The 18672-nt window shown below is 42.4% G+C and overlaps 1 protein-coding gene across 3 annotated transcripts in view; it reads left to right on the top strand.

The window, feature by feature from the left end:
• The window catches only part of LOC309397725 (heat shock factor protein 3-like), a 34687-nt gene continuing 16015 nt past the window's right edge, over positions 1-18672 (top strand). Inside the window, exons 1-6 of one of the 3 annotated variants that reach the window (XM_081964000.1) lie at positions 1-204; positions 8311-8419; positions 10875-11002; positions 12751-12890; positions 13874-13949; positions 16135-16196. In XM_081964000.1, the coding sequence (XP_081820126.1) occupies positions 58-204; positions 8311-8419; positions 10875-11002; positions 12751-12890; positions 13874-13949; positions 16135-16196 (662 nt within the window). In that variant the 5' untranslated portion in view covers positions 1-57. The remainder of the gene's footprint in view (positions 205-8310; positions 8420-10874; positions 11003-12750; positions 12891-13873; positions 13950-16134; positions 16197-18672) is intronic. The other 2 variants (XM_081963998.1, XM_081963999.1) reach the window with 2 other exon arrangements.

Here is an 18672-nt window from a genome sequence, read left to right as displayed (position 1 = left end):
CTTTTTCCTTTCCCGTCGCGCCGCCTTCTGACGTCTTTCCGCCATTGCGGGTCCGGTATGAGGAAAGCGGCGCTGCTGGTGGGCTCGGGGCCGCCTTCGCCCGGCGCCTCCTCCTCCTCCTCTTCCTCCGTACCCGGCTTCCTGGCCAAACTTTGGTCCCTGGTCGAGGACCCCGGGAGCGACGACGTAATCGCATGGAGCCGGGTGAGGGCCGAGGACGCATGCGCAGAGGGCAGACGCCCGTGGCTCCGCCGTCGGGGCTGCGGCCGGGAGTGTTGCGAGGCCCTGGCTGCCCCCGGAGGACGAGGCCTCCGCTCCGCGGCCCCTCGTCTCCCCCTTAGGGCTTGTTTCCTAAAGCCTGGCCCCCGGGGAGGTGGGCTGGAGGCCCTTTTGTCGCTGGAAGATGAAAAGGGGAGATTACTCAGCCCTGGGCGCTCTCGGCTGTCTTCTCGCGGCCGCCCTCGTTGCCCAAGCCAGGAGGCAACATCGCCAGGGCTTGGAAGGAGTGGCTTAGTGGCTAAGACTCTGAGCTTGTCGATCAGAAAGGCCGGCGGTTCGAATCCGTAGTATAGCTCTCCTGCGTGAGTAGGGGGTTGGACTAGATGACCTCTAAGGTCCCTTCCGACTCTGTTACTGCTAACTGTTAAGGCGCGCGCGGCAGCGGCCGGCTCGCTCTCACAATGCACCGACGTCGAAATAGAATAGAAACAGTATAGGGGTAAGATAAAATAGAAAATGGGCTATTTTGCCAGGTGATGCTTTTGCTTTGAAGGCAAATGGGGTTTGACAAATGGAAGATATGGAGTGCATGTGTTTGGCTCCCAAGAATTCCTGGGCTGAGGCATAAGCAGCTGATGGTAATCCCCTGGGCTGCAAAGAGAAGAGAATTCTTTATTGACCAAGTGTGATTGGACACGCAAGGAATTTGGTGCAAATGCTCTCAGCATACATAAATAGTTAAGATACATTCGTCAAGAATCATAAGGTACTGTCAGCCTCTGTTTCGCTATTTGCTTTTGGCTGGCATTGAAATGCGGAGGGGGGCTGGTATTTGGGAGGGGAAGTTTAAGTACAGGAGAGATTATAAAAAGGGAGTTTTGGTCTCATCGTCTACTGCGCATGCTGGAGATTAGTGCTTGGTGTCTGTCAAGGCCAACCGTCCTGCATACCAACCTGATGATGCTCCTTGAAGATGGAACTCACATGACACCTAAGGGATTTGCAGATTGGACACTGAGATGAGGGTTACGGGGGGGAGGGTTTGGTCACATATTGATATGTATGATTTCGCGCGCTTTTGCCTCAGATCTTGCTTTGCTTAGCTGCTATCTTTTCATAACCAGTAAAAGTACTCTTAATTCTGCAAAATGGAGTTAAGTGGTTTCTTTTTTGGTTGCTGAGGGAGGCCGGCTTGATAGGTATAATGATAGTCATCGGATACAAATAAGCAATAGGAAACAATCAATATCCATATAAATCGTAAAGATACAAGCAACAAAGTTACAGTGCTGCAGTCATAAGTGGGGGGAGATGGGTGATAGGAACGATGAGAAGACTAATAACAATGCAGCCTTAGTGTCGGGTAGAGCATTCCAGGCATTGACCACTCTGTTGCTGAAGTCGTATTTTCTGCAATGAGTTTGGAGCAGTTTACCTTAAGTTTGTATCTATTGTGAGCTCATGTATTGTTGCGGTTGAAGCTGAAGTAGTCATTGACAGGTAGGACATTATAGCAGATAACTTTATGTACTATGCTTCCTTCCTGGCTCTGACGAGAGCTGACTACATAACCTGGGTGATGATACCAGGGGAGTTGCCAACTGGAGTTCCACTCCCAGCAGGGTTGAAAGGAGAGCCTGTCCGCAAGGGTACGAAGGCATCGGGCATCGCGTAATGAGACCTGAACCCCGTAGGGCTTTGCATGGCTTTGAAGGCAAAAGCATGATAACAGATAAACAGAGTTGGAAGGGACCTTATAGGTAATCTAGTCCAACCCCCCCCCCCCAAGTGCTCAAGCAGGAGACCCTACACCATTTCTGACAAATGGCAGTCCTGTCTCTTCTTGAAAGTCTCAAGTGATGAAGCTCCCAAAACTTCTGAGGGCAACTTCTGTTCTGTTGGTTGATGGTTCTCACTGTCAGAAAGTTCCTCCTTGTTTCTAGGTTGAATCTCTCCTTGGTCAGTTTCCATCCATTATTCCTTCAGGTGCTTTGGAAAATAGCTTGACCCCCTCCTCTCTGTGGCAGCCCCCCAAATATTGGAAGACTGCTGACATGTCTCCCCTGGTCCTTCTCTTCACTAGACTAGTCATGCCCAGTTCCTGTAACCATTGTTCATATGTTTTAGCCTCCAGTCCCCTAATCACCTTGGTTGCTCCTCTCTGCACTCTTTCTAGATTTTTAACATCTTTTTTATAGTGTGGTGACCAAAACTGGATGCAGTACTCTAGGTGTGGTCTTACTAGGCTTTATAAAGTGGTAGTAGTACCTCCCTTGATCTTAATTGTATCCCTTTGTTAATGCAATTTAGGATTGCATTGGCTTTTTTAGCTGCCGCTGCAAACTGCTGGCTCATATTTAGCTGGTTGCCCACTAAGACTTTAAGATCCCTCTCGCAGTCCACGAAAAATCACAAGATGCTGCTGCTTAGGGGTGCATCCTTGAGAGTAAATGGATGTCCGTGGCCAACCACATCAACAAGCAGAAAAGGTTTGGACGGCAAAACCAAGTCTGCTGCCTCTCACCTTTTGATGTGGGCGTTGCTGGTTGTCTCCTTGTTTGTGTAACATACTTATGAATAAGTGCTATGAGAAGGGCTTGTGGCATCATTTGAGGTGTGTTAGGCCATAACTGGGTATACGTCTATATGCAGACGAAGCTCTCTTGGCAGAGAATTCAGATGACTTGTAGCAAAAGTTATGTAAGTTGTATAATGTAACAAAGAGCATGAAGCTGAAAAGTAATGCACCAAAGATCATCAAACCTTCTGTTTGAAAGGGAAGATAGAGGATTGCAAATTAGACATAATAATCCCAATATATTAGAGTGGGAAGACCAGACTGGCTAATTATTGCCAAACAGTTTATTATGCATAATTAGAAAGTTATGTGAAACTCCTCTACCAAAAGTTTCTTGATAGGGTGATCCAACAAAAAATTACAGGCAAGGACATATATGGGTTTAGGGTTAGAGTTCTCGGTTGTAGATTAGTGTTTTCCCTTCTTACCAGTCCACCAAAAGTTTCTATAGAAAAGTGCCATTAATTTCTGAGGCATTTTGATGAAAATTAACAATTTCTTCTGTTGATTGCTGGCTACTCCAGTTAATTATGATGTTGTATGAAGGCACCTCAGAGACATAATTACAACTGCTAAAGTATTCAGACAGATGTTCTGTTCCTCCCCTATTTGATTTTATACACGATATTGTCTAGAGATTCTAGACCAGTGGTTCTCAACCTGTGGGTCGACCCCTTTGGGGGTCGAATGACCCTTTCACAGGGGTCGCCTAAGACCGTTGGAAAACACATATTTTCAATGGTCTTAGGAACCAAGACACCAATTTTATGGTTGGGGGTCACCACAACATGAGGAACTGTATTAAAGGGTCACGGCATTGGGAAGGTTGAGAACCGCTGTTCTAGACCCTTAATAGAGCTAAATTTTATCGATGGCAAAATCAATTTCCATTTTTATATATGCTGAAAATATTGTTATTCTGTCTGTTGCAAGTGGGGCTGTCGGTCAGCTTCCACCTGTTAATGTATTTGGTTGACTTGAAATAGTTATGTGAAACAAAGGTAGATGTATTTACAAGGTGGAACGCAGGTTACAATTTCTCTCCCTTAACAGTAAAAATCCCAAGTATTTGGTGTATCGTGCATAGTCTTGCATTTCTAAGAATACTTGTGGGTTTAAGGCAGTCCAATCTAAATGTTTGAGATCCTTGCTCAGTGCTAGTCTTCTGCTGCTGCCCAAAGCTTGGGTGCATCTCAATCAAGGATCACCTACTATGCTGCCAATTGAAATACTGGATTGACACAATTTCAGGGATGAATCTTTAGCTCAAGATGCTGCTCTCCTTGGAAGAAATAACAGCTTGGCCTGATGTATTGTAGCCCCCAGTTTGTTTGTTTTTATCCATGCTCAGCCTGATCTGGAGAAAGCCCAATCAGAGAAATTTGACTTTGATCCAAAGAGACAGGACTAACACTTAATATCTCCACTACAGTGAGCGCTGTACCATGCCTCGATCAATCCTTCTCTTCTAAATGTCCAATGTTAGAAAATCTCCAGAATGATAGCAACATTTTATGCCATGATAATGACAGCCAAGATACTGAATCAGATTGGATTTTGGTTGAACTTATTTTCAGCAATAATTTTTTAATTATATTGTAATTTATTAAATTGAATAGGTTTGAATTACAGAGTGCTTTGCCAGAATGTGCTGTTGAAATGTGGCTGCTGTCTGTAATACAAGTAGCACATTGTGGAAATAAAACATGCATGAAAATAATGAGGTGTCAACATTGTTGTCTCCGCTGCCATTCATATCTGCAAGTACAAACAGGGAGAGCTTTGGCTGTGGCTCCAAGTGTCTTGGAAAATTTTGACCTTGCTGGTTGGCCCCTTGCTCACAGAATATATTTGTAGGCAGATAACGCGGTGGCTCAGTGGTTAAGACGCTGAGCTTGTCACTCAGAAAGGTCGGCAGTTCGGCCGTTCGAATCCCTAGGGCCGCGTAATGGAGTGAGCTCCCGTTACTTGTCCCAGCTTCTGCCAACCCAGCAGTTCAAAAGCATGTAAAAATGCAAGTAGAAAAATAGGGACCACCATTGGCGGGAAGGTAACAGCATTCCATGCACCTTTGGTGTTTAGCCATGCTGGCCACATGACCATGGAGACATCTTTGGACAGCGCTGGCTCTTCGGCTTTGAAACGGAGATGAGCACCGCCCCCTAGAGTCGGGAACGACTAGCACATATATGCAAGGGGAACCTTTACCCATATATATAAAAATGAAACCAAGGATAATTTCTGATGTAGAAATATATTGAATGGTGTGGGGTAGGTCCTTACATTAGACCTAGGAGTCTTGGGGCAAACAAATGCATCATATCTGAATCTCACATTTTTATTATTATGAAATGCTTGCTTCCAATTATTTTCAGTCTCTGAATAGCCACAGGCTGTTTATATCTGTGGAGATTCTCAGTCATCCAAGTCATGGTTGTCCCCAAGGTTCTTTTTCAAGAAACAACTGGGACTTCTTATCATCCAAGAAGCTTCTTCAACTCTTCAGACGCCTCTTGGATGAGAAGCGAAACGTCTTCAAAGAAAACAAGAAAGTCCAGTTGCCTCTTGAAAAAGCATCTTTGGGACACAGGCTGTTTAGCAGATGGACAACAGGATTGTGTAGCTTCAGAAACGTAACATCCGGACATTGTATGACTTGGAGTCTTGGCTCCCTTCCCCCCCCCTTTTAATTCAGGCATTACCTTGCTGGGTTAGTATACTTTGTTTACAACTGAATGCAGACACGCAAAGACATGTTGTCAAAGTAATTATGTGGGTGTTTGCAAAATTGGTTGGAACCAGCTAAAACTTCCCAGTTGAAGTCCCATTTTCTTGAATTCGTTTTAATAAATCATTTTATGCAATTAGAGTGCTGCAGGCAACTTGCTCGGGATTATCTAGGATTCCGAACCACAAAAATGATTTTCATTAATGTTCTGAGGCTTTATAATATTTCTCTAAGGGAACTCTTAAGAATGGGCAGGTTGGTAATTCACCTGTCAATTTGTTAAGAACACCTCAGGGCTGAGCATCGCACATGGATCTGGATTAGTCCTCCTGAGAAAAATTTGATTAGAACTGCCCCAGTTTCGCTTTTAATGCTGCTTGTAACATGTCAGAGAAAGAGGCCTACTTGCATTTTGTGAATCTTGTTGAGCAATTCCCATATCAGTTTTATTTCAGGAACGGCCTGCTTCATGAGCTAACTCATAACTGCAAGGGTTCTTTTGCTCCTGGCCATGTGCTTCAAGGGCTGCCATATTTATTTGGGTTATTTTGCCAGGTGATGCTTTTGCTTTGAAGGCAAATGGGGTTTAACAAATAGAAGGTATGGGGTGCATGTATATGGCATCCAAGAATTCTTTGGCCAAGGCATAAGCAGCTGATGGTAATGCCCTAGGGCTGCAAATAGAATAGAATAATAGAATAAATAGAATTAGGAATAGGACTAGAATATAAATCTTTATTGGCCAAGTGTGATTGGACACACAAGGAATTTGTCTTTGGTGCAGATGCTCTCAGTGTACATAAAAAGACGATACATTTGTCAAGAACCATAAAGTACAACACTTAATGATAGTCACGTGGTACAAACAAGCAATCAGGAAACAATCAATATAAATCATAAGTATAAAAGCAACAAAGTTACAGTCCTGCAGTCATAAGTGGGAGGAGATGGGTGATAGGAACGATGAGAAGATTAATAGTAATAGTAATGCAGCCTTAGTGAATAGTTTGACAGTGGCGAGGGAATTATTTGTTTAGCAGAGTGATGGCATTCGGGAGAAAAATGTCCTTGTGTCTAGTTGTCTTGGTGTGCAGTGCTCTATAGCATCGTTTTGAGGGTAGGAGTTGAAACAATTTATGTCCAGGATACGAGGGGTCTGTAAATATTTTCAGGGCCCCCTTTTTAACTCGTGCATTGTACAGGTCCCTAATGGAAGGCAGGTTGGCAGTCATTGTTTTTATAATAATAATAATAATAATAATAATAATAATAATAATAATAATAATAATAATAATAATAATAATAATAATAATAATAATAATAATAATAATAATAATTTGAATTTATTAGCCGCTCCCTTTCCAGGCAGGACTCGGGGCGGCGTACAATGGGCATACAAAACATAAAACATGTGTACAAACACACAAACATACATATATACAAAGACACAGTTTTTTCTGCAGTTCACTTGGATCGTGTGGGCAGGTGCCTGAAACCGGGCCAGAGGGGAATGTGTGTGTGTAGTGGTTCCTGCCTTCCAAGATTCAACTTGGAATCCAGAACTGTGGCACATTGTCAAGCCACAGCGTAGGTTCTTGCTAGGTGGAATGGCTTGGAAATTGAAATCTTAGGTCTCTTTTTTACTAGGTTTTTTTGGTACATTTCTAGTTGTGTAACATAGTTTCATTTATTCTTTAGGGGCAATAATGGACCTTGGGGCACATTGGGAGGTGGTTGATAGATTAATAACAGATTAATCTCTCTCCCCCCCCCACTCACCCTATTCCCTCCCTCTTCATCTTTTAGTTAGAGTTGAGTATTTGTATTTTTATAGCTGTCAATTTACGAAGCATTCCTGACCTCCTCTCGAGTGACAATAGTATTGTATTTGTATTGTTTATAGATGGTGTTTAGTTTTATCTTTTAATATTATAAGCCACCCAGATTTGCACTGTGCTAAGATGGGCAGTCCAATCAATAATGCACTTTATGTTTATATGATACTACTATATACTGTATGATAAACGTGGAATTGAAAGCAAAATAAAAAAATGAATAAAAACACCCAAACTTTGTTTGATTAATGTCTGAAAAATCAAAACTGGACTCTCTCATTTCACAGACGGAGGTCAACTCAAAATGCATTGTTGGCTCGTGGTTTGGGTGTGCACATATATAAATTTACAATAAATACATTTCACATCTGTTGCATCTTACATCCCATCAGTCACTCTGTCAATATGTGCCAAAGCTCATTTTTTCAAAAAAAAAAAAGGCTTCTTATATTTGGAGGCATTTTGTGAATCCGTTATAGCTTTAAGGACATTAACGACTGCAACAGGTTATAATTCTCAGCTCTGTAACTCTAAAACAAGTGGAAGGTAGCTAGGGCTGAAGCAGGGCTTGCTGGTGGGAGCTTTGCTACTGAAGCTGAAACCAGAACATATCTCCAAATAATGAGGGAGAGGGAGAGAGATGGTTCTAGCAACTTCTGCAGAGAGTTTTCTTCCACCCTCTTGTTAAGTTCTGCTGAAATGCTTCATCTCCTGGCTCAGTAGAGACAGCTGGAGATAGATTGCTGTGCCATCGTTCTCTGGTTCCATTAGTGGGTTCTCTTTAGTTAAGAGATGGAAGTTGCATCTCTCCCAGTCTGTTCAGTGCACCACCAATATATGCTACTGGATGAGGTGCAGTAAAATAGACAGAGTGATGCCACCGAGTAGTAGATCTTGACCTCCTTAGTTTCTTTTTCTTACTGTACTTGTTTTTTTCTTAACTTTTCTAGAACGGACAGAATTTTTGCATTTTGGATGAGCAGAGGTTTGCTAAAGAATTGCTCCCTAAGTACTTCAAACACAACAATTTGTCTAGCTTTATACGACAGCTCAACATCTGTAAGTATCAGATTCTGTCTATATTTTTGTTGTTTTCGGCACCCAGTGTCCATTAAAATGAAAAAAAACCAACCCACCCTCCTCTACCTAAACTGTCGGAAAATAAACATAACAAATTATTTGAATATTTAACACCATAACTGGATTTATGCAAAAGGTGTAAGATTCACCTACCGTACAATAGTTGTAAAGCAGTATGTGGATTTTTTTAAAATTTGCATTTGGGATATGAAGGAGCAACTTCCTCTGAAAGGTTCCTGTAGCTGCTTTAATAAAGGCCCCAGGAGCCTGGCTGATGTAGGCCACATGCCCTTGTTTGCTATGCTGGGAGACAACAGAAACACCATCTATATGTAGTATGCTAGCTCCATAACCTTGTCCATACAAGGGCCTTCGAAGTAGTTGCAGGAGCCTTGCAGAGGATGTACGGTAAGTAACAATACCAGCTATACATCCCAGAGGTGCTTTTTCTGGAGGCAACTGGGCTTTCCTGGGGTTGTTTTTTGAAGACGTTTCACTTCTCATTCAAGAAGCTTCTTCAGCTATGACAGGATAGTGGGGAATGGAAGGATTTATATTCCTTGCAGGCAGCTGCAAGGATGCAAATGACCAGCTGTCTGCAAGGAATATAAATCCTTCCATTTATATTCCTTGCAGATAACTATAACTACAAATGAAATATTAATCTTCGTATAAATGAAATCCTTCCATTTATATTCCTTGCAGATAACTATAACTATAAATGAAATATTAATCTTCGTATAAATGAAATCCTTCCATTTATATTCCTTGCAGATAACTATAACTATAAATGAAATATTAATCTTCGTATAAATGAAATCCTTCCATGTATATTCCTTGCAGATAACTATAACTATAAATGAAATATTAATCTTCGTATAAATGAAATCCTTCCATTTATATTCCTTGCAGATAACTATAACTACAAATGAAATATTAATCTTCGTATAAATGAAATCCTTCCATTTATATTCCTTGCAGATAAATATAACTACAAATGAAATATTAATCTTCGTATAAATGAAATCCTTCCATTTATATTCCTTGCAGATAACTATAACTACAAATGAAATATTAATCTTCGTATAAATGAAATCCTTCCGTTTATATTCCTTGCAGGCAGCTGCAAGGATGCAAATGACCAGCTGTCTGCAAGGAATATAAATCTTCCCATTCCCCACTATCCTGTCAGAGCTGAAGAAACTTCTTGGATGAGAAGCAAAACGTCTTCAAAGAAAAAACAAGAAAGACCAGTGGCCTCTTAAAAAAACACCTTTGGGGCAATCATGACTTGGATCACTGAGAATCTCTGCAGACTAATAGCAGCTATGAGCCCAGTGAAATCCCACAACTTCCAGGCAATCTCACACGCGCACACATGCACACACAAAGCATCTGGGAGCACAGATGGGTAATCTTGCAATCTCTCTTTATTCCAGAGATTTTGACAAGCCCATTTAAATGCCATTGTTAGCTACAGTGTGTCCCTCAATTCTAGAAGGAGCTCCACCATGGTGGCTCCCTTGGAAGCTGAGTTCTCACCACTTCCTGAACAACCTTAGCTGAAAAGGGAAAGTTGAAGATAGATTAAAGATTGTCAGTTATAAGCATGGCAAAAGGTCCTTTTAAAATTTGATGGTATTACCCTTCCTCAAAGAGACATTGCTGAACCCAGAGGAGTCAAGAGGGGGCATACAAACTAAGTGGCATGGCTTAATTTGCAGACGCAGCTCACAGCCAGACAAGAAGCAATTGGGTGCGTGTGTGTGAGGATGTATGGGTTTGAATGCAAGGAAGGGGGTGATGGAATGCAAGAGCACAGACTCCACGGCAAGACATACCAGCTTTCCAAGGTCACCATCTAGGAAAGTTGTCCCAAACAAAAACGGAACATAATTGATTAGATTGAGTAAAGTGACATTGGGAGGGCCAGGGAAAAGAAGGGAGCATTTAACTATGCTGTTTGCGTGTGAAACCATTAGAACTGGCTTCACTTCTTCCATATCCATATCTGCCCAGTAAATTATACTCTTGGAAACAAAGAATGGTCCAGGAGTCCTTATTTGCTGCATGCACCGAGTGGGATTGTGGATACTAAATAACATAGCTCATTCTGCAAAGCATTTAATTTAGTCCTTTCAGTTTCAAAAACTCAAAAGAATCCCAGGCTGTCTTGTAAGAATTCTGCATCTTCCCTCCTTGGCTTTGCCCGCTGGTTTCCAGATTTTGTTCTTCCATTGGTCTATTATCACTCTGATCTCTTTGCTTTGAAGAAGGAAGAAAGGAAATGATTTTATCGTATCAGAATATGACCACCGTAACTCTTCTTTTAAGTGGGGAGTTTGCACCTAGCTGAAGGAAAAGGAAAGAGTTCAAATGAAAGTGGGCTTCTCAGAGACACAAACACATTTAATTTCCTCTGATGTTGTTGCAGATGGCTTCAGGAAAGTGATTGCACTTGAAAATGGCATGATCACCTCTGACAAGAATCCTGCCATTGAATTTCAGCATCCGTTTTTCAAGAGAGGGAAGGTGGATTTGCTGGCAAACATCAAAAGGAAGGTAATGTTTCCTAGAGTGCTACCTGGTTAAAAGTCCTCGGTTCAATACAATCACATGTTACCTGGTCCATTTTTTGTTTAAAGCATTATGAGCAAAACTGGATTGGACCTTGACTGATCTTCCCCCTCCCCCCTAAAAGTCCACCCCCAAAACTTAAGCAATACAATACAATACAATACAATAGTAGAGTTGGAAGGGACCTTGGAGGTCTTCTAGTCCAATCCCCTGCCTAGGCAGGAAACTATACCGTTTCAGACAGATGGCTATCCAACATCTCCTTAAAGACTTCCAGTGTTGGGGCATTTACAACTTCTGGAGGCAACTTCTGTTCCACTGATTAATTGTGCTCACTGTCAGGAAATTTCTCCTCAGTTCTAGGTTGCTTCTCTCCTTGATTAGTTTCCACCCATTTCTTCTTGTTCTACCCTCAGGTGCCTTGGAGAATAGTTTGACTCTCTCTTCTTTGTGGCAACCCCTGAGATATTGGAACAGTGCTATCATGTCTCCCCTAGTCCTTCTTTCTCTTAAGCAGGGCTGAATCTCTTTAGTGCTTGGATGGGTGAAAAGATAATGTGGAAGCCGCTTGCACCCAGGGGTGTTCTTGAAGTCTCCAGAGTTGAGCTTGTCTCGAGAAAGGAATCTTGGCTTTGATGTTATTATTTTTCTCTAGGGGACACGGTGGCTCAGTGGCTAAGACACTGAGCTTGTCGATCAGAAAGGTCGGCAGTTCAGCGGTTCGAATCCCTAGTCCCGCGTAAGGGAGTGAGCTCCCGTTACTTGTCCCAGCTTCTGCCAACCTAGCACTTCGAAAGCATGTTAAAAAGTGCAAGTAGAAAAATAGGAACCACCTTTGGTGGGAAGGTAACAGTGTTCCATGCACCTTCGGCATTTAGTCATGCCGGCCACATGACCACAGAGACGTCTTCGGACAGCGCTGGCTTTTCAGCTTTGAAACGGAGATGAGCACCGTCCCCTAGAGTCAGGAATGACTATAACCTATGTGCGAGGGGAACTTTTACCTTTACCTAATTCGTTTTCTAATGGGTGAAATACTGAGTGACTTGCAAAACTCTGGAGCTGTGGAGGCTGAACAGCCAGCTGCAAAGTATAATAACAGTTACATACTTTCTGTATGACTATATATTTCAAAAATCAATAAAAGAAAAATGAAACCTCATGTTATGTAAAAACAACTTAGTTTTTAAGACACAAATTAAACCCGGCCTGTACAGGATCATCGTAATGATGATACCAATATGACTTTCATTCAAACTGTGAGAGTGAACCAATTTCTTCAGTGGATGCTTTTGACAACTCAATATTATTATTTTTTCTTAATATATTCCAAGTACAGTAAGGACAACCCTCTAAATAAATAGATACTTTCCTAAAGTTTGGTACATCTTTTATTTCTCTTCCCAAGATCATATGAACAATGATGTGAACATTATAGCCAAATTGACCAACCGTAAGGCAAGCGGTGTCATAGACCTCTGAGATTTAGCCTTTTAGACATGTGTCAATGCTTTTCTGAGTGGGATGTTGCAATCCAGCTTTCTCAGTACAATTCTGGTACTGGGGTAGGTGAGTGCCCAGGTAGCAGTTCCTGAGTGGGCATAAACAGCAGCTTTGAGTTACCATCTAAGATCAGCAAGGGGAAGGTTGTGTTTTCGGCGTCCTCACTTCTTATGAGTCAAATTTCAGTTGCGTTTGTTTCTTATAAACATGTTGCATCTTATCATCTTCAGTCTACTCTGTCACAGGTGGCCACGGTAAGGCCAGAAGATCTGAAAATCTGTCCAGACGACTTGCACAAAGTGTTGTCGGACGTCCAGGAGATGAGGGAGCAACAGAACAGCATGGACATCAAGCTGGAAAGTATGAAAAGGTGCAGCACCATAAATGCACCATGAGCAAGTATTGAGAGGCAAATCATGAGAGAGGAGTTTCCCACCCCGTCTATAAAGCTGCAGATCGAATGAAGGGATTGCCTGAGTACAGAAAGGTGGACTTGTTGGCATCCTGGAATACCTCCTTCTGTTCCAATAACAAACATGATGCCATGTTATCAGCACCCACCCACTTTGAAAAGGAAATAAAGGATCTTGCTATTGTGGCTACTAATAACTGCTAATCTAGGAGGAAGACTCTTTCCTTATTAATTTATTTTTTTGTCCTCCATCCCCAAAGATCTTGTTCCTGCTGGTTACTGCGTTGGCCTGCTCAGCTGCAGTATTTTACCTGAGATTTTAACTCACCTGCAAGTTTAATGGTTGTTGTCCTTTAATTTTTTAATTAAGAATGGTCTAGTGTGGGACGTGAAAAGATCCATGGTCATTGGGGAAAAGCTGCCTGATGAAGGACTGGGCTGATAGGCTGTCTAACCCATTGATGTCTGCAGATAGAAAACTTTCTGCCTGTCCCCTTCCAAAGAAATCATTCTTCTTCGAAATGCTGGTGCTTTTTTCTGCAGGTCAGATATTTTGCCCCTGAGCAGTGATCTCTTGTGACTCCCGAGTCTCCATTTAGAAGATCTCATGGAGCAGAGCTGAGAAAAGCCCTTGGCAGTTATTGTAGTTCAAGCGTATATTAGGTGTAGCCATTTCCCCACATTGTTTCAGAAAAGCCTCTTTGTGCCCCTCCAAATCCCAGGGGAAAGTCCCGTAAAGTTGTGGCATCTCCTTTTCCATTCTGGGTCTCTTGGAATGGAAAACTGATTAGTCTCCTCCTGCTTCCACACATCCCCTCATTTCCTTACGTTTTGCAGCAACGCAAATCTTCTTACAAAAGCCTCCACTGGACTAGACCTGAACCCCTTGGAAGTCGCTCACTTTCATTTTCAACTTGCCTCTTTCTGTTCCTCGTTTCCAGGGAAAACAAAGCCCTCTGGAAAGAAGTCGCCTTCCTCCGCCAGAAGCACAACCACCAGCAGCAGCTCTTGTCGAAGGTACTGAGAATAGCCCGGCCTTAGCTTGGCACTCTCCTCTGCTCCAGAGCAGCCGCCCTTTGCCTGGGGCTCTCCCCTGAAGGCAGGAGAGGGCACGGTTGGAATGCTGCCTCCAGGGATCAGTTGCTCAGGGTCCTAAGAGCGATCTAGTCTCTCCAAGTGCTTAGAAGAAAAGCACCTACCATATTTTTTGGAGTACAAGATGCTCCGAAGTATATGATTCACCTAGCTTTTGGGGAGGAAAACAAGGGAAAAAAATCTGCCTCTCAGCAATTTGCCTCCTTACAGCAAACAGCAAACAGTACAGAAGATATACACTGTTTGCGGTATTACATTTCAGACTACACTTGTACAGATGCTGTTAAAATCGATGTGGCTTTCTGGAAGTATACATTATTCTCTGCTATTTAAAAGAAGATACAATAGCACTGGGCCTCTTCAGATTAAGCATTTATTTTAAAAAGCTTCTTCATTTTGTTAATTTGTCTAGAACAATAATAAAGCAGCCTTTAAAAAATAAGTAATAATTTGAACATTCTATAGGCATTTATAGTTATTGACTTACCTCCTTGAAACAAACAGCCTGTTTCAGTTTAGCCTGATTAGAAGAGGAAAAAAATCTGCCTCCCAGCAATTTGCCTCCTTGCAGTAAGCAGCAAGTTTCACTTTCAATTTCAGTTTAGGGCTCCCGATGATCAGCTGTTTCAGGCTGAAGGGATTGCCATAGCCTATTGCCGCTTCCGCAAGACCCATTTTCTCTGTTCGCTGCAAGGAGGTAAATTGCTGGGAGGCAGAGGCCAAAGGATGGGGGGCGGTGGGTGGGTGGGGCTACATTCAGCATATATGACACACCCAAATTTTCACCCTCTTTTAGGGGGGGAAAGGTGCATCTTATACTCTGAAAAATATGGTAGTCCAAATGCAAGATAGAAATATTTCTCAGATTCACAGAGACAACTGAAAGGAAGAGACTCAGCTGACAGTCCCAGAAGGTCTCCCTGGGCTAGAAAGTTGAAGCTCTGCTGATTACTTGGAAGAACTCAAATGGAAGAAAAAAGAGCAATAAAAAAGTCCTGGATTTTAAAATATTAAAATCTCTTGTGGTCTAGATAAATCATTTTGCAGTAGATAGATAGGCCATTGGTTCAGAAGTTTCACTGAACCAAAGAAAGGAGCAACCATTGAAGTAAACTGCAGGCAAATTTTGTTGGTTGCAAAAAGCTTTGGTTGATAACACTGAATCGCCCTGTAACTTTATATTATTCTCTACATCTTGGTTAAGGCTGAATGCATCAAGTCAATCTCTGTGTAAGAAAACTCCCACAATACGATTCATGCACGGGTCAAAAATAGGATTTTTACTTTTTTTATTCTGAATTGGGTAAATATAGAGGCCTAATCAGAGAATCACAAGAAATGTAGAAACTAAGAGTGTCAGTGAACAGAATTATGTGGTGGGTTTGGGGTTTTTTTTTTTTTTTTTGCATTCTGAGTGGGAAGATCAGAAGTACCGTAGTTAAATCCCGGTGGAGTGAAACTCCCAGAGATTGATTAATTATTTAAACTGCCTCTACTTTTAGTTGAAAGGACTTTTAGAATATTTTGTAGAACAGTTGCATCAAATGACTCCAGGTTTATGCAACATTCAGAGACACACCGCTGTCAAAGATAGATGGAGAGAAAATATGAAACGAAGCAGCTTTCAATGTCTTTATAGTAGCCATCTTTAAAGATGCACCTGAGAAAATGGAAGAGAATTGCAAAGGGTCCCAAAATCTGGAGCAGGTTTGCCTGTTGACCTTGAGGAAATAGGTAGCAAGGATGTTGCCAATGTGATCCATTGCTCTGTTAACACAGCTTCTGCCCTGATGGCATGTAAGGTGATGAATGATAATTCAGTCCATGTTTTATTAGCTCAATCCCTAATTATTACAATAAATAATGTGGAGCACTGGTTAATTTAAAATCTGTTGTGTAGATGTTAAATCTTACCTAAGGTGGTCTGTGATAACAGCATGGAAGTATGTGTTAAATCTGGAGGAGGTATGTATTAACGGCAAAAGTTAACGAAAAGTTTTTAAGGCCTTTGCCAGTTCTAGTTTGCACCACTGAATATTGTGCCTAATTTTGAGGCTGTGATGGTTGAGATGAGAAAAGATTGTTTATTTTTCCCTTCTTCTTTCAGATCGTTGAATTTATACTGGGTTTAATGAGAGGAAACTGCATTTTGGGGGTCAAGAGAAAAAGGTAATTGCTCGCTCTTGCTTCTGTTGACATTCAAAATGAGATTCTGAGTCCAGGTTTTTCCCCCATACTGAAGAGAGAAAAGCATCCTTAAACTTCGTTAACTCCCTGTTAAGAGGATACAAGCAGAACAGTTGAAATGATTCCAAACTGTTGCCTCTCCTGTTTCTTTCATCGTGCTCCTGTATCTAATTGCCTCTCTTTTCATGGCCTCTGGGTGAGCAGTATTCTTGCCTGTGGGAAGGTATTTCAGCTACTATATTTGTGGCTTCTCAGGGCACAGGCCCCGCTTATGGTTTGTTGTGAACATGCCATCTTTTCTGATACCTTCATCTGCCAGATGTTTCTCTTACCAGGAAAACAAAAACAAAAGAGCCGGCAGCTTTTGTAGGTTGGTTTTTCTTCTTAGGGATCAGGTGAAAATGGCTTGCAGCTGAAGCATGAAACCTGAACAGGCCAGGGACGCTCTTTGCAAGCCACGGGGGAAATGGGGAAGCTCAGTGGTGGCCCAATGGCTAAGACGCTGAGCTTGTCCATCAGAAAGTTTGACAGTTCAAATCCCTAGCGCTGCGTAACGGAGTGAGCTCCCGTGACTTGTCCCAGCTTCTTCCAACCTAGCAGTTCCAAAGCATGTTAAAATGCATGTAGAAAAATAGGAACCACCTTTGGTGGGAAGATAGCAGTGTTCCATGCACCTTTGGCGTTTAGTCATGCTGGCCTCATGACCACGGAGACGTCTTCCAACAGCGCTGGCTCTTTGGCTTTGAAACGGCGATGAGCACCGCCCCTTAGAGTCAGGAACAACTAGCCCATATGTGCGAGGGAAACCTTTACCTAGAGAGAAACTGCGACTATATTTCTTCCAGGTCTTAGACTTCAGAGGAGCATATTGTACGAACCCGTCCTGTACAGGTAGTCCACGATTTGCAACCACAATTGAGCACAACATTTCTGTTACGTGAAATATTTGTTAAGTGAGCTTTGCCCCATTTCGCTACTTTTATTGCCACAGTTGTTAAGTGAAACACTGAAGTTGTTAACCTAGCAACACATTTGTTAAGTGAATTTGGCTTCCCCACAGACTTTGCTTGTCAGAAGGTGACAGAAAGTGATCACGTGATCCCAGGACACTGCAACTGTCGTAAACATGAGTCAGTTTCCAAGCATTTTAATCATGGGACCCTGGGGGGGGGGGGAATACTGCAGCTGTCATAAGTGTGAAGAATGGTCATAAATCGCTTTTTTCCAATCCTGTTGTAGCTTTGAACGGTCCCTAAATGAACTGTTGTAAGTCGAGGACTACCTATACCTCCCTTACCGAAGAAATTATGCAGAAGGATGTGAAGCTTTAAAGCTAACTAAAGCTAATCAAATGTTTAAAGCTATTTTTAGTGGGATGCTTCTTCAGCTCATAGACCCAGGGCTTGTGAAGTGTTGCCAGAGGCCTGGCCAGTGGCTTCTTCCAACTGGGAATGTTCAGACAGTTGTGTCCAGATGTTGAACTTAAGTACTTTTTTCCATGTGCACAGAAAAAAATAATATTTTGGATGGTTATAACTATCTAAGGGTGCATTTGGGTGCATTTGGAAAACGCATGGTCCATCGTTCTACGTAAAATAAATGGCTGCTGTACGTTTTCCTGGGCAGAAACGTGCCATGTGAGAAAATTATGATTTCCTTTCCATTTGAGCACAAGAAAGAGTTGCCTTGGATTTTGTCACTCATATTTATTGGCTGGATACCATACTATATTCCAGCTGCAAGCTGTCCCTAGGAAAAGCCAGCCCATTTTAGTTCAATAACGATTGATCGTGTCGAAAGCCTGCCTCAATTTTGGTTCCTAACCGCTGTGACTTGCCAGCTGTGATTTTAAAACCCACTCTCTCAAATCCCGCAATCCTCCAATCTATAGTTATAAAGGGGTAAACGATATTTGGTTCATCAGGGAAGATGTACAGCAAAATTATTTAGACCATTGTATTCAACTGAACATTTCATCAGTTTGTCTAGTGCAGGGATGGTGAACCTTTTCCGGTCCGAGTGCCCAAAGCATGTGCACGCATGTGAATCCCTAAAATGCAGTATGCGTGCGGGCCTCCATGCATGCGCGGCAGAGACCCGAAGACCAGCTGGCCGAAGGGAGGCAGGAGCGCATGCGAGGTGGAGCTGAGCTGTGGCGATGGCTCGCGTGCCGACAGAGAGGGTGCTGCATGCCACCTCGGGCGTGCCATCCCTGGTCTAGTGTCTTAAAAAGCATTCTTCCGAAGCATGCAAATGTTCATTTATTGACATCTTTTAAGAAGGGTGTAAAGATTCCCTGTGCGAATTTGTTTCCTTGGACTGTTCAGACGTCTGAGAGGTGAAAAACTCAAGTTGATCAAAACCTATTTTTGTTTTTACCAAGCCATTTCTCTGGTGACGATTTTCTTGCTGGGGAATGCTTCCATTGCGTGCATGCAGCGGTTTCTGCATACAAAGC

The sequence above is a fragment of the Natrix helvetica genome (genome assembly GCF_964273705.1).
Source record: "Natrix helvetica genome assembly, chromosome: 11".
NCBI lineage: Eukaryota > Metazoa > Chordata > Lepidosauria > Squamata > Natricidae > Natrix > Natrix helvetica.
This window is presented reverse-complemented; position numbering and strand designations above follow the sequence as displayed.